This window comes from Monodelphis domestica, chromosome 1, assembly GCF_027887165.1.
Source record: "Monodelphis domestica isolate mMonDom1 chromosome 1, mMonDom1.pri, whole genome shotgun sequence".
Lineage (NCBI taxonomy): Eukaryota > Metazoa > Chordata > Mammalia > Didelphimorphia > Didelphidae > Monodelphis > Monodelphis domestica.
Window position 1 is genome coordinate 479,083,223 of NC_077227.1, and position 12,115 is coordinate 479,095,337.

At 34.1% G+C, this 12,115-nt stretch overlaps 1 protein-coding gene across 19 annotated transcripts in view; it reads left to right on the forward strand.

Moving 5' to 3' along the window:
- Nucleotides 1-12,115, forward strand: part of EHMT1 (euchromatic histone lysine methyltransferase 1) — a 315,365-nt gene that overhangs the window by 227,737 nt on the left and 75,513 nt on the right. For all 19 annotated transcript variants that reach the window (XM_056823296.1, XM_056823283.1, XM_056823287.1 and 16 more), the window contains one exon: nucleotides 11,051-11,152. In XM_056823296.1, the coding sequence (XP_056679274.1) occupies nucleotides 11,051-11,152 (102 nt within the window). The remainder of the gene's footprint in view (nucleotides 1-11,050; nucleotides 11,153-12,115) is intronic.

Consider the following 12,115-nt stretch of genomic DNA (forward strand, 5'->3'; position numbering starts at 1 on the left):
GTCTACCCTAAAAGGTATGAAGCTTAAATTTGTATTATTGTAGCTAGTGAGTGCCTCAGGAGGGTTGTGGAACTTCCTTTTCTAGATGTCTTCAAAATAAGACTCATTGATCTTGTTGAGTATGCATATTATAGTGAGATTTCTTAGTTATATTGGTTTTTATTAAATGTTCTTTTGAATTTCTAGATCCTGTGATATATTTTTTCTTAAGAAATTTCAAATCTAGTTTTTATATATCTTGGTACTCTCTCTGTTAGTTAAATGGAAACATGGCCTTGGGGAAGAGAACACTAAGCAAATATAGTTTGGGATTAAGAAATCAGGGCCTAGGTTTAGAGATTATGTAGAATATTTAGAATTGTATTTCTTTAGTATTTTCTTCAAGAATAGTCAAAAGTTCTTAGGACACATGGAACACTAAATAAAATCACAAAAAGAAACTGATTGTATTTTAATAGGCATGAAAAGTTGATTATTGGTGTAGGAATAATTCTTGAATCTGATATCTATTCATAGATCAGATTAGAGTAAAGATCAAAAATCAAGACCATATTGGAATTAGTTATAAAGATGAGAATGAGATATTGATTTTAATTATAGCCATTCCATATTAAACTTTTGAAATAATCTTTTCAGAAACATGGGAATTAGATAAAAATAGACATTGACTATCAGCATTATTAAGGTTTTATCTTGTATATTTAGTAACGTCTTAATAATGAAAACCAAAATACTCAGAAAATTCCTCAGCTATCCAACATTTAATATTCTTGTTAATTAAGGACAAGACCTATATAAGTAGAAGCTTCTTTCTAGAACAAGGTTTAATTGTCATCATTGTCCACTCAAATTGTCAGAAATCTAGAATTGTTTTCTTTTCAACTGTTTTATTATATCTTTTATCATAATGTTGGTATTTACCATATTTGAACCTAAATCATACTTTTTCACTGATGTATGCAGCATCTGTGGATAATAGTCTCATTCATTTATAGAAATGTAATTGAGAGGCACATGAATGGGGAAACTGTATACCTTGGACAGCTCACACCTGTGAACTTTAGGTTTTAAAAAAAATATAATGCAAAATACATTTCCATATTGGTCATTGTTGTAAGAGTACACTCATACAAAACCAAAACCTCAAAATAAAATTATAAGTACATTCTCTGGAGGTTGATAGCATTCTCTGCCATAAGTATTTCAGGATTGTCCCAGATGATTGCATTGCTGAGGGTAGCCAAGTTTTCACAATTGATTATTATACAGTATTCTCCTGGATGTGTTTATTTTTCTCCACACCAGTTCCTGCTGACCGTTCCAGCTTTTTTTGAAATCAATTTGCTTATTATAATTTCTTATAGTACAGTAGTATTATATCATACCACAATTTTTTTTATCCATTTCTGCTATTGATGGACTCAATTTCCAGTTTCTTGTCATTATATTATTGCTATGAATATTTTTGTACAAGAAGACCTTTTTCTCTTTTTTTATTATCTCAGACATAGTAGTGGCATTACAAGATCAAAGGGTATATACAGTTTTATGGCCTTTTGGACATAGTTCCAAATTGCCCTCTAGAATTGTTGGATCTTGAACTTTAGATATTAATGCCTTTCAGCAATAATCCATACCACATAAAGATGCTACTCTGCTAGCTTTCCATTTTCTGGCACTTATTCCTCTCCTGCTGGACAAACCCATTGATGAAACACTGACAAACTGTTTTTTAACTCAGTTATACTAAACTAGACTAATAGAAAGTGCTGTTTTCTGTACTTCTTTAGTGACTAACAGTTTCTTTAAGTCAGAAAACTGTAAGGCTCTTCATGTTGTCACCCTGGGAAGTATGGCCAAATTCTAGCACCTTTTTTTACTTAACAGAATTCTTTTTTTTTCCTTTGGCATCTTGCAAAGGCAAACCTATTTCTCCAAATCACAGCTTATAGCAAAATAAATGAAAAATCTGTTTCTCTCAACCCATGGAGGTAATGTAGAGGAGGTTCCCCCTCTTTCATGCTTTAGATGGCACTACAGAGCAATAAACTCAAGGCAGTTTTTATGTAGTCAGGATTGAGCTCTAGTCCAATCAGCATGACTGAAAGAACTCTCTTAGCTGATATGCTCTTTCTGCCAGCAATCAGCAAAGTAAATAAAGTCTGTCTTCCTATCAACATACTTCTAGCACAGTAGCTCCAGTTAGCTGTCTCCACTGGAATGTCCTTTGTTCATAGTGTTATGTTTTCTTCCCCCAGCTTCCTGTGATTCTTTCAGCACTAATCTTCTTCTTCTTCTGCTTCTTCCTCTGATTTCCCATATTTACCAGTACCTTACATCAGAACATCCTATTGGCCAGTCATTCATCTTATCTTATGAGACATAAAACTCAACTAATTTACCTTTCTGTCAGGTGTCAATCCAGTAGTTCTTATATGATCTTCAAAAGACCCCAACGAATTCCTTCATTTAGTTTTGTCAGTCATTACCTTTATATTCTGGCAACAGTTATATCTAAATGAGCTAATGTGAACTACAGTGCCCTGCAGCTATCATTACCTTTGTCATTGCTCTTCCTTAAAGCATATCCTCTTAATATATTTACCTAAGGAGACAGATCACTTTATGGTCCTCGGAACAGCCTTTTGTCTCTTTTCAGTATTTCACCCAAAGGGCAATATTTCTTTTCAGGTTGATTTTGACAGTTTTTCATAGAAATCTTCTTTTCCCCCTTTAGCAACTATTTTCTTCACATATGGAAAGAGGGGAGTACCTCACTGTTCTCAACTCTATAAAGTCTTTTGTGAGATATGAATGAATTATTAATCTTTAATGAAAATATTATAGGTGGAGCCTTTCTTTTTTTAACAATTTTTTTTTTTAAGAATTAATAATAAGTATCGACTGTGAGGCAGAAAAGCAGTAAGGGCTAGGCAATTAGGATTAAGTGACTTGCTCAGGATCAAACATGTAGGAAGTGTATGACACCAAATTTAAACCCAGATCCTCCTGACTGCTTCTGTTTGTGAATGAAATTATACTGATTTCATCAAGTCTCAGGGTACTGAGGGGGTCTACTTAATGAGATCTATGTTCATTCAGAAAGTTTACCTAACAGTCTATAATGGAAAAATCAAGAATGCTTGTTCCCTGAATTTTGAGATGCAGTTGAATAAACTGCAAATTGATTTAGTCAACTAATACATATATCTTAAATATATTCCATAAATAGGAACTGCAGGTGCCAATGAGATGAGACAGTAATAGGTTAGGCTAGATTTCATAATCACATGAGCTTCACGGTTCAGTGATTCTAACTTGTTCACTTACATGAAAGGCTTTATTTTTTTTTTATCATGAACAGTATTCTGATGAGTGAAAATCATAGTATAATTTCTAAATTTCCAGTTCACTGGGGATATGATTCCTGAGCCTTTGATACAGTGTCTTTGAAAATTCAAAGGATTTCTTTCTGAATATTTGGAAAGGAAAATGGTGGACACTAAGAGCCAGCCTGAGCTCATGGGCAATATTATGTTAAATTAGTGGATTAGTGGATCATGGAGAGATCTACCCTAATTTTCAGTAAGGAACTTTAGAGTTCCTTGTGGTGGTATTGTGGTATTCTTATGTACAAGGTAGAGATAATCTAATGATGATGATGATGATGATGATGATGATGATGATGATGGTAGTGATAGCTAAAATTTATATAGTGGTTACTATGTATCAGGTACTCTGTGTTCAGTTTAAATAAATTTGAATGACTAGACCTAGAAAATAGTGGTTAATCCATGTTAGTGTTGAGCTTTCTCTACTAGATTGATCCATTATTATTAGATTAGATTAGATTAGATAGATTAGTTCTCCACCATAGGATATCCAGCATTTTGACATTTACTTGGATGTGGACATGGATTGGGTGTTATCACATTTAAGATGATACAAAATTATTTGTGTTGGGTTACAGAGTGAAGATTCTGCTAGAATGAGGTATGGAACCAAATTCTCTAAATTTCAATCCAGTATTTGGTTCTAGAAAATCAATAGCACAGTTATATATAGAGAGAGATTTTAGGGTTTTAGCAAATTACAAATCCAATATGAGCCCCTAATATGCCATTGCAAAGTTGTTATCTTCAGCAACATTAATAGAAACATTTTCTCCAGAACAACAAAGGTGATATGATATCACCTTTATTCTTTCAGCCGAGCAAATAGCCATATTCCTTTGTAATTCTTTGTTTAGACTATATTCTTTGGGCCACGTTTTTTCATTAATATTAAGAGTATTTTTAGAGGAGGGTTACTCTGAACAGAAGCCAACTAGGATTATTTGAATGAGCTGGGGATGTTTAGCCTTAAGAGAACATTTGATGAGCATATTACTGTGTTTAATTACTTGAAAGATTAGAATTTATAGTAAAATTTATACTTGTTCTTTTTGTCTCCATTGACTAGATCTACATGAAAAAGGTAGAAGATATAAAGTGGCAAAAGGAAAAGCTTTTCAGCAGTCACAAGTGTCTAGAACTAGAGCCAATGTTCTTGGGCTGAATAGATTTCTTGTCATTAGTAATCTTCAAATGGAGGTTATTTGGCAACTTGCTAGAAATAGCATCCAATATCTCCCTGTTTAATGGTTCCTTCCCTATTGCTTAAAAGCAATGTCTTTATTCTTAAAACAACAAACTTTTTCTGGGTTCTGCCAGCTCTGTTAAGTATAAAAGTTTACCTGTGATCTCCTAATTACTAAATCAAATGGTCTTGACTCTTCTTTCCTCATTGATCTTTCTATAGCATTTGATGTTATTTTTAACTCCTCTCTGTTTTTGTGACATTGCTTTCCCTTCTACTTCTCTGACTACTCCATTTCATTCTTCTTTGCTGATTCATCATCCATCTTATGCTCCTAATTGTAGTTTATCCTAAGTCTCTCTCCTGAATCCTCTTCTCTTTTTATATTCTCTTGGTGATCTCACCATCTTCCTATTAGATTTAATTGCTATCTCTGTTTAGATTGTTTCCAGATCTAGATATCCCACCATATTTCTCCTTCTGAGCCCCAGTCTCACATCACCAACTAACAATTAGATATTTCCAATTGTATATCCTCTAGTCAGCTCAGATTCAACAAGACAAAAACAATTTTCATCATCTTGTAGTTAATTTGCTTTTCTTTTTCCTTTTAATACTGCATCAGTTCCCACTTGGCTGCTCTCCTAGCCTTTCATCATTGTCTTTATTCAGAAAACGTTTATTAAGCATATGTGTCAGGCACTGAGCTAAATGCTGGGGATAAAAAAAGAGGTAAGATATAGTCCCTTTCCTTAAGTAGCTTACAATTTATTGGAATAGACAACATGGAAACAGATTTATGCAAGCAAACTTTATCTAGGATAAATGTGAAATAATTAAAAGAAGGAAAGCAGCTATCTATCTACCTCCAGAGAAGAACTGATGGAATCTGAATACAGCTCAAAGAATATAATTTTTCACTTTATTTTATTTGTATGTGTTTTTATTTTTGAGTTTTGGTTTTATATGAGTATTCTCTCATAAACTATACTTTAGAGAAATCACTTTAGTGGCTGAATGGAGAATGGACTGTGATGTGGAGAGTCTGAAGTCAGTGAGACTCACTAACTGACTGTTTTAATAACTGAGGTATGAGGAGATGAGGCCCTCCACCAAAGTAATGACAGTTTCAGAGGAGAAAAGGGGACATATTTGCAAAATTTTACAAAGGTGAAATTGACAGGTCTTAACAACAGCTTTGCTATAGAAGCATAATCCCATAATGAATCCAGGATGACTCTTACATTGAGTTGCCCTTTAAAGTAATATGGAAAGTAGTAGTTGGGAAGAGTTTAAGGGAGAAAGATAATGAATTCTGTTTTGGACAAAGCAAGTTTCAGATGTCTATTGGACATCCAATTCAAGATGTCTGAAAGGCAGTTGGAGGTGTGAAATTGGAGGTCAGCAGGGAGAATGAAATAGGAATGATAGATTCTAGAATAATCAGCATAGAATTAGTAATTAAATCTTTGGTAGTGATGAGATTACCAAGTGAAGTTCTATAAGAGGGAGAAGAGAAGGGGGCCCAGAACAGAACTCTGAGGGACACCTATGGTTAGAGGGCATGATCTGGATGATGATTCAGCAAAGGAGACAGAGAAAGAGTAGTCAGATAAGTAGGAGGAAAACCAAGTGAGTGATATTCCTGATAACCTAGAGAGGAGAGTATCAAGGAAGAGAGAATGTCAAAGACTTCAGAGAAGCCAAGGAGAATGAGGATTGGGAAAAGGTCATTAGATTTGGCAACAAAGAGATCATTAGTAACTTTGGAGAGAAGCAGTTTCAGTAAAATGACATGGTCAGAAATCCAGATTGTAAAGGCTTAAAAAGGTGAGTGGAGAGAAAGTATAGATACCTATTTTAAGCAGCCTATTGAGGAGTTTAGCTACAAAGGGCAAAAGAGAAATAAAATTATAGTTAGTGAGGACAGAACGATCAAGTGAGGATTTTTTCAGGATTGGGGATAAATGGTCATGTTTGAAGGCAGTAGAAAAGGATCTAGTAGAGAAGATTTTGAAAATAAGTGAAAGAGCAGAAGTGACAGAGGGTGCACTCTGTTGGAAGAGATGAGATGGAATGAAAATCATTTGAACAAATAGAGGTTATCTTTGGAAAGGAGTAAGGTCACTATCATGTAAAGTAGGAGAGAAAGAGAAAAATGGCTGCAAGATAACATCAATTCTGAATCTCCTACTTCCTCAGTATCCCCAGATCCTGGGCCTCCTATCTCCCTCTGATTGGAGAGGGTTCCTTCCAGATTCCATTTAAGGAGAGGGTCTTCTGGATTCCTGGCTTCAGGATCTCATTATGTTGTATGGCTCCCCTGGACCCCATCTAGGCTTTGAAGTTTTTTAAAAAGTATTTTCTTCCTCTCTTTAGATTGTGACCTCTTTGAGGGCAGTGATTGTCCTTTTCCTTCTGTATTTGACACTTTGATAGATAATAGATGCTTATATAAATGTTTTATTGACTGACTTAGTACCATCCCCTATCCCCTACTTGTTTATATTTGGAAATTTGATATATTTCCACACAAATCTGCCAACTTTCCATGTTTTTATACCTTTCTTCTCATGTACAACACTTAGGAAAAATAACTTCCACTCCTTCCTTTTAGAGGTTTAGTGTATTTCTTCCTTTTTAAAAATCTCTTTAAAATCCAAAGAATAGACAGATCTCAGAGAAATCCTAGCACTTGGACTATTCCTGTCTGGTTTGTGGTATCACAGTTTGGCACCTGAGTAACCACTGTTGTTTTTACATTGTCATTACCAACACTTCCCATCATCTCTTATCTGTGGAACTTTCTGACCATATGCTTGCTGCCTACAAACACAGAGACTTGCAGGCCACATATAGCCTGTCTCTGGTTGTAGGATTATTTTCTGACCTAGAGAATGCCTCTTTCTCGTTGCTTGTGAATTTCTTCAGTTGAAGAAGTCACATAATGTGGTTTCTTATTGAATTTCTTGATTATTATTTGACTTGGTATAAACTTCTTGGTTTTGATGGATTAGTTGTATGGGAGCTGGGAAGTATGCCTCCTTTTCAAGAAACCATCTTGGTAAGAAGTTATCACTTTTGCTGACTCTTTATTTTTAGTGATTTACCAGTTGCTACTGGCAGCCTGCAGTGGATTTTAACTCAATTCTTTCCTGGTCTTGTTGTTTTTTGTCTGGCCATATGGAATATAGAGGTGTCAACATGGGTTTTTATGTGTTTCTAAGTTTCCTTGTGTTAGTACTTGCCAATATTATACAGATAGGAATAAAAATATTGTCCATTCTAAGTGGAAAACAAATCCAAAAAAACAAATCCACTGTCCTATGAATTTGTCATCCTGGGGCTTAACCTTACTACTTCAAATTCTCACCGAAGGAACTGATAGTAATTGTTGAGGCTACCGACTCCAATGAATGTGGAATATGAGTGAGTGAGTGAGTGAGTGTGTGTGTGGGAGTGGGAGAGAGAGAGAGAGAGAGAGAGAGAATATGAGAGTGTGTGTGTGTTGTGAGCTACTTGTAAACTTTTCTGATGAGATTTCAATTAATGATTCTTAAGTTTCATAAAGAATGGGAAGAAAATAGAGTAGTAAGGAAGCTAGTATAATCCTTTCCTATTTATTCTTCCACATTCTCTCATTCTTTTAATTAGTTGACTGCTAACCTTTATAATTACTATTGAATTGTTAAGAGAGAAACTGCTTTCCATATCCTTAAAATGTGCACTTACAACTATTATCTCTTCAAATGTCTTGTCTCAAATGAACTGGTGAGACTTGTATTAATAAGGGGATTGTCATTGTCTTTTTCTTGATATCGTCTTTATTCTTTTATTTTATGTCACTTTTATGAATATATCCCTCTCCTTTTTTTCTGTTGCAAGTTATCATATGCAACAATAATTAAGAAACAAAGAATAAGAAAGCAAATTTTTAAAAATTAACCAATACATCAATTGAATCTGACAGTATATGAAATATTCCATACCTATAATCCCTCTAAGCAAAAAATAATAGGAGCATTTTCTTAGCTTTTCACCTGGACCAGACTTTGTTACTATTATCATATGGGCTTTTACTTTTTTTCCATTCTTTTTATTTATATTATTAGAATCATTATGTATATTGATTTCTTTATCTTACCTCATTCAGCATCATTTTCCATTTTTCATGCTTCTGAGCTCCTTATATTTGTCCTTTAAAATGGCATTATAATATATGTCACATAATTTCTTTAATTATAGTCAGTAGGCATTTATTTCAATCCCAGATTTTTGTTCCACCATAAAAAGTATTGCCATGAATACTTTGGTATATATGGAATTTTTCTATGTATTTGACTTTGTGTATGTATATGAGTCTCTACTATGAAGATCATTAGTGCCTCTTTTTTAAAAGCATTGTTTCACATTGTATTCCTGATTACTTGGGACAATTTATATGTTTTCTTAGAGTGTATTACCATTTCTATCTTCCTAGAGCCACTACAACAATGGTTACTTCTATATTTTCATCATATTTTTAACAATTTACTGAATATGCAGTAAAACCTTAGAGTTGTTTTTTTTATTTCTCTTATTTTTAGTGATTTAGAACATTCTTTTACATAGATGCTAATGATTTGTAATTCCTTTTTTGAAGACTTGAGACTTTTTTGTCACTTATTCATTGAAGAAAGAATCTTGGTTTTAAAATATATTTTAATGCCCTACATATTGTAGATATTAAACCTTTGTTGGATTTTAATGGCAAAGATTCACCCACCCTCACCACCCCAACCTATGGGGGTTTTTTTGTTGCATTGTTTTTGTTCATGTGAAAAATTTCCAGTTTCTAGTAATTAAAATCATGGCTTTTTGACTTTTATGATATTTTCTTTCCTTATTTTGGGTAAGAACTGACTCTATTCTTTCTTTACTGTAATTGTGAAAGGTACCTGACCTCATTCCATTATAATTTTATATGTGTGTGTTTAAATTCTGTCACCCTTTATATTTAGATCTTGCATCTGTTTTGAGCTTATTATGTTTTATAGTAGACGTTGGTTTAAATCCAAGTTCTGTTAAATTGTTAGGAGATGTTCTCAGCAGTTCTTGTCAAATAAAGAGTTCCTCATGTAATTTCCATTTTTCTTGTTTGCTGAACATGGAGTTATTGAGTTTATCGATTTCTTATGCCTGCTTATTTTATTTTTTTTTAGGAGGGGTTGTAATTTATTTATTTTTTCTTTTTTTAATTAAAAAACCCTTTTTAAAAAATTATTTAGTCAATTTAGAACATTATTGCTTGGTTAGAAGAATCATATTCTTTCCCTCCATCCCCTTCCATGTGTCCTTGATCAGATCCCATTTCCATGTTGTTGATGTTTGTACTAGGGTGTACACCCAGAGTCTACTTCCCCACCTCAACCTATGTAATCAAGCACTTGTTTTTCATCGATCTGTCCACTACCACAGTTTTCCCCCTGAATGTAGATAGCATTCTCTCTCATCGATCCTTCTGGGTTGTTAAGGATCATTGCATTGCAACTAATGGAAAAGTCCATTATATTCGATTGTACCACAGTGTATCAGTCTCTGTGTATAATGCTCTCCTGGTTCTGCTCCTTTCCCTTTGCATCAATTCCTGGATGTCGTTCCAGTTCCCATGGAATTCCTCAAGTTTATTATTCCTTTGAGCACAATAGTATTCCATCACCAACAGATACCACAATTTGTTCAGCCATTCCCCAATTGAAGGGCATCCCCTCATTTTCTAATTTTTTTGCCATCACAAAGAGCACAGCTATAAATATTCTTGCACATGTCTTTTTCCTTATTATCTCTTTGGGGTACAAACCTAGCTGTGCTATAGTTGGATCAAAGGGCAGGCAGGCTTTTAGCGCCTCCCTCCCTTTCTTCCTTCCTTTTCTGTCTTATTAGCAACTTTAAAATAGCAAGGACTAGGCCATTGGGAGTTGTGACTTGCCTAGGGTCACACATCCAAGAAGTATCTGAGGAGATGGGAGAATCTCCCATCTCCAGGCCTGACTTTCTGTCCACTGAATCATTTAGCTATTCCCCTCCATTGTATTTTACTAAATATTTTTGAAGTGTTGTGATTTGAATTGAAGAAAACCTAAAGTTCATGATAATTTTAAAAATTCCTTCTATTATACAAATCTCTAAATATCCTAAGTATGAACATCCTATAAAGGTATTACTTTGTATATTATCTGACCAGAAAGTCTGCTTGAGAGACATAAGAATAGATCTAGAAGAATAGAGTAGCATTACCATGTGAAGTTTGTTTATCTTAAAAATCCACTTAAGATTTTTGATGGAAATCAGCAGTTTTGCTCATATTCATTAGATTCATTTTTATTTGCCTAGTTTTGTAGCCATAAAACTGAAAAATGTTTGCTATTTATAGATGAAGAGTCTGTCTTGAAACATTTTCTTATTGCTTCATTTTATTTTATTTTTCTTTAAGGATGCAGAGGGCTCCACATGCTTGCACCTAGCTGCCAAGAAAGGCCACTATGATGTGGTTCAGTATTTGCTCTCAAATGGACAGATGGATGTCAATTGCCAGGTAAGGTTCATAGCTATGAAATGAACCTGTAATGTCACATTTCAGGCTGTTCCTTCCTCTTCTGAGGCGTTAGTGCTAAGTAGTATAAAAACTTTCATTCCTTTAAAAATCATTTCATAGGTACATGCATGCTTTCTTTTATCAGACAGATCAGAGAAGGACTGTTTTCTTTGTTATATAGAATTTTTCCAAAGAGAATGCTACACAGATTTTCATAGTTCATTTAGCAAATGCTTTCTGAACTTGCCTATTCTATTTGAGGCCTTTTGTTAGGTACAGGTCCTGGGAAGGTTTCAGGTCATATGTCAATTTCCCACACTATTAAGATGTTGCTTCTCAATTTTCTAGGGCCTTATAGTTTTAATAGTGCTTATCTTTTGATTAGTAATCTGCATTAGAAATCAGCTGTAATAATTAAAATAGTGAAAGACATAAATTGTGACTGATAAAAGAGTTGGAGCCTTAAATTGTGAACGCAGAAAATATGTTTTCAAGACATTGTCTTGTTTTAAAATCAAATATAAGGTCGCCTGGGGAAAATTCCCAATTATTAAATATACCCAAGTCAGCTGGGTTTTATAGAGATTTTAATTAATATAAATAAGGAATTACTGAAAGGGAGAGACAGACCATTCTTAATTCACACCTAAGAAGGCTTGAACTTTTGATTAAGTTCACACCTGAAAAACCTCTGAGTAAGTTCTCACCTCTTTGCTCCTTGTAAATTCACAAGTTGCCTGACCTTTATAGGTACTTAGCACCCTTTTGTATTAGATCTAAAAATAGGCACAGCTTAAGATCTTTTGCCTTACTATAAGTATGGGTTTAAGTATTTTTCATTGTTCAGCAAGGAGTTTCTTCCCCTCAAGCAGGCTTAAGTAGGGGTGGAGTAGAGGTCTCACATTCCTGATCTAAGTTCCTTCATTGTTTTAAATGGGGAATGGTCTTAACCAAATCTTATGA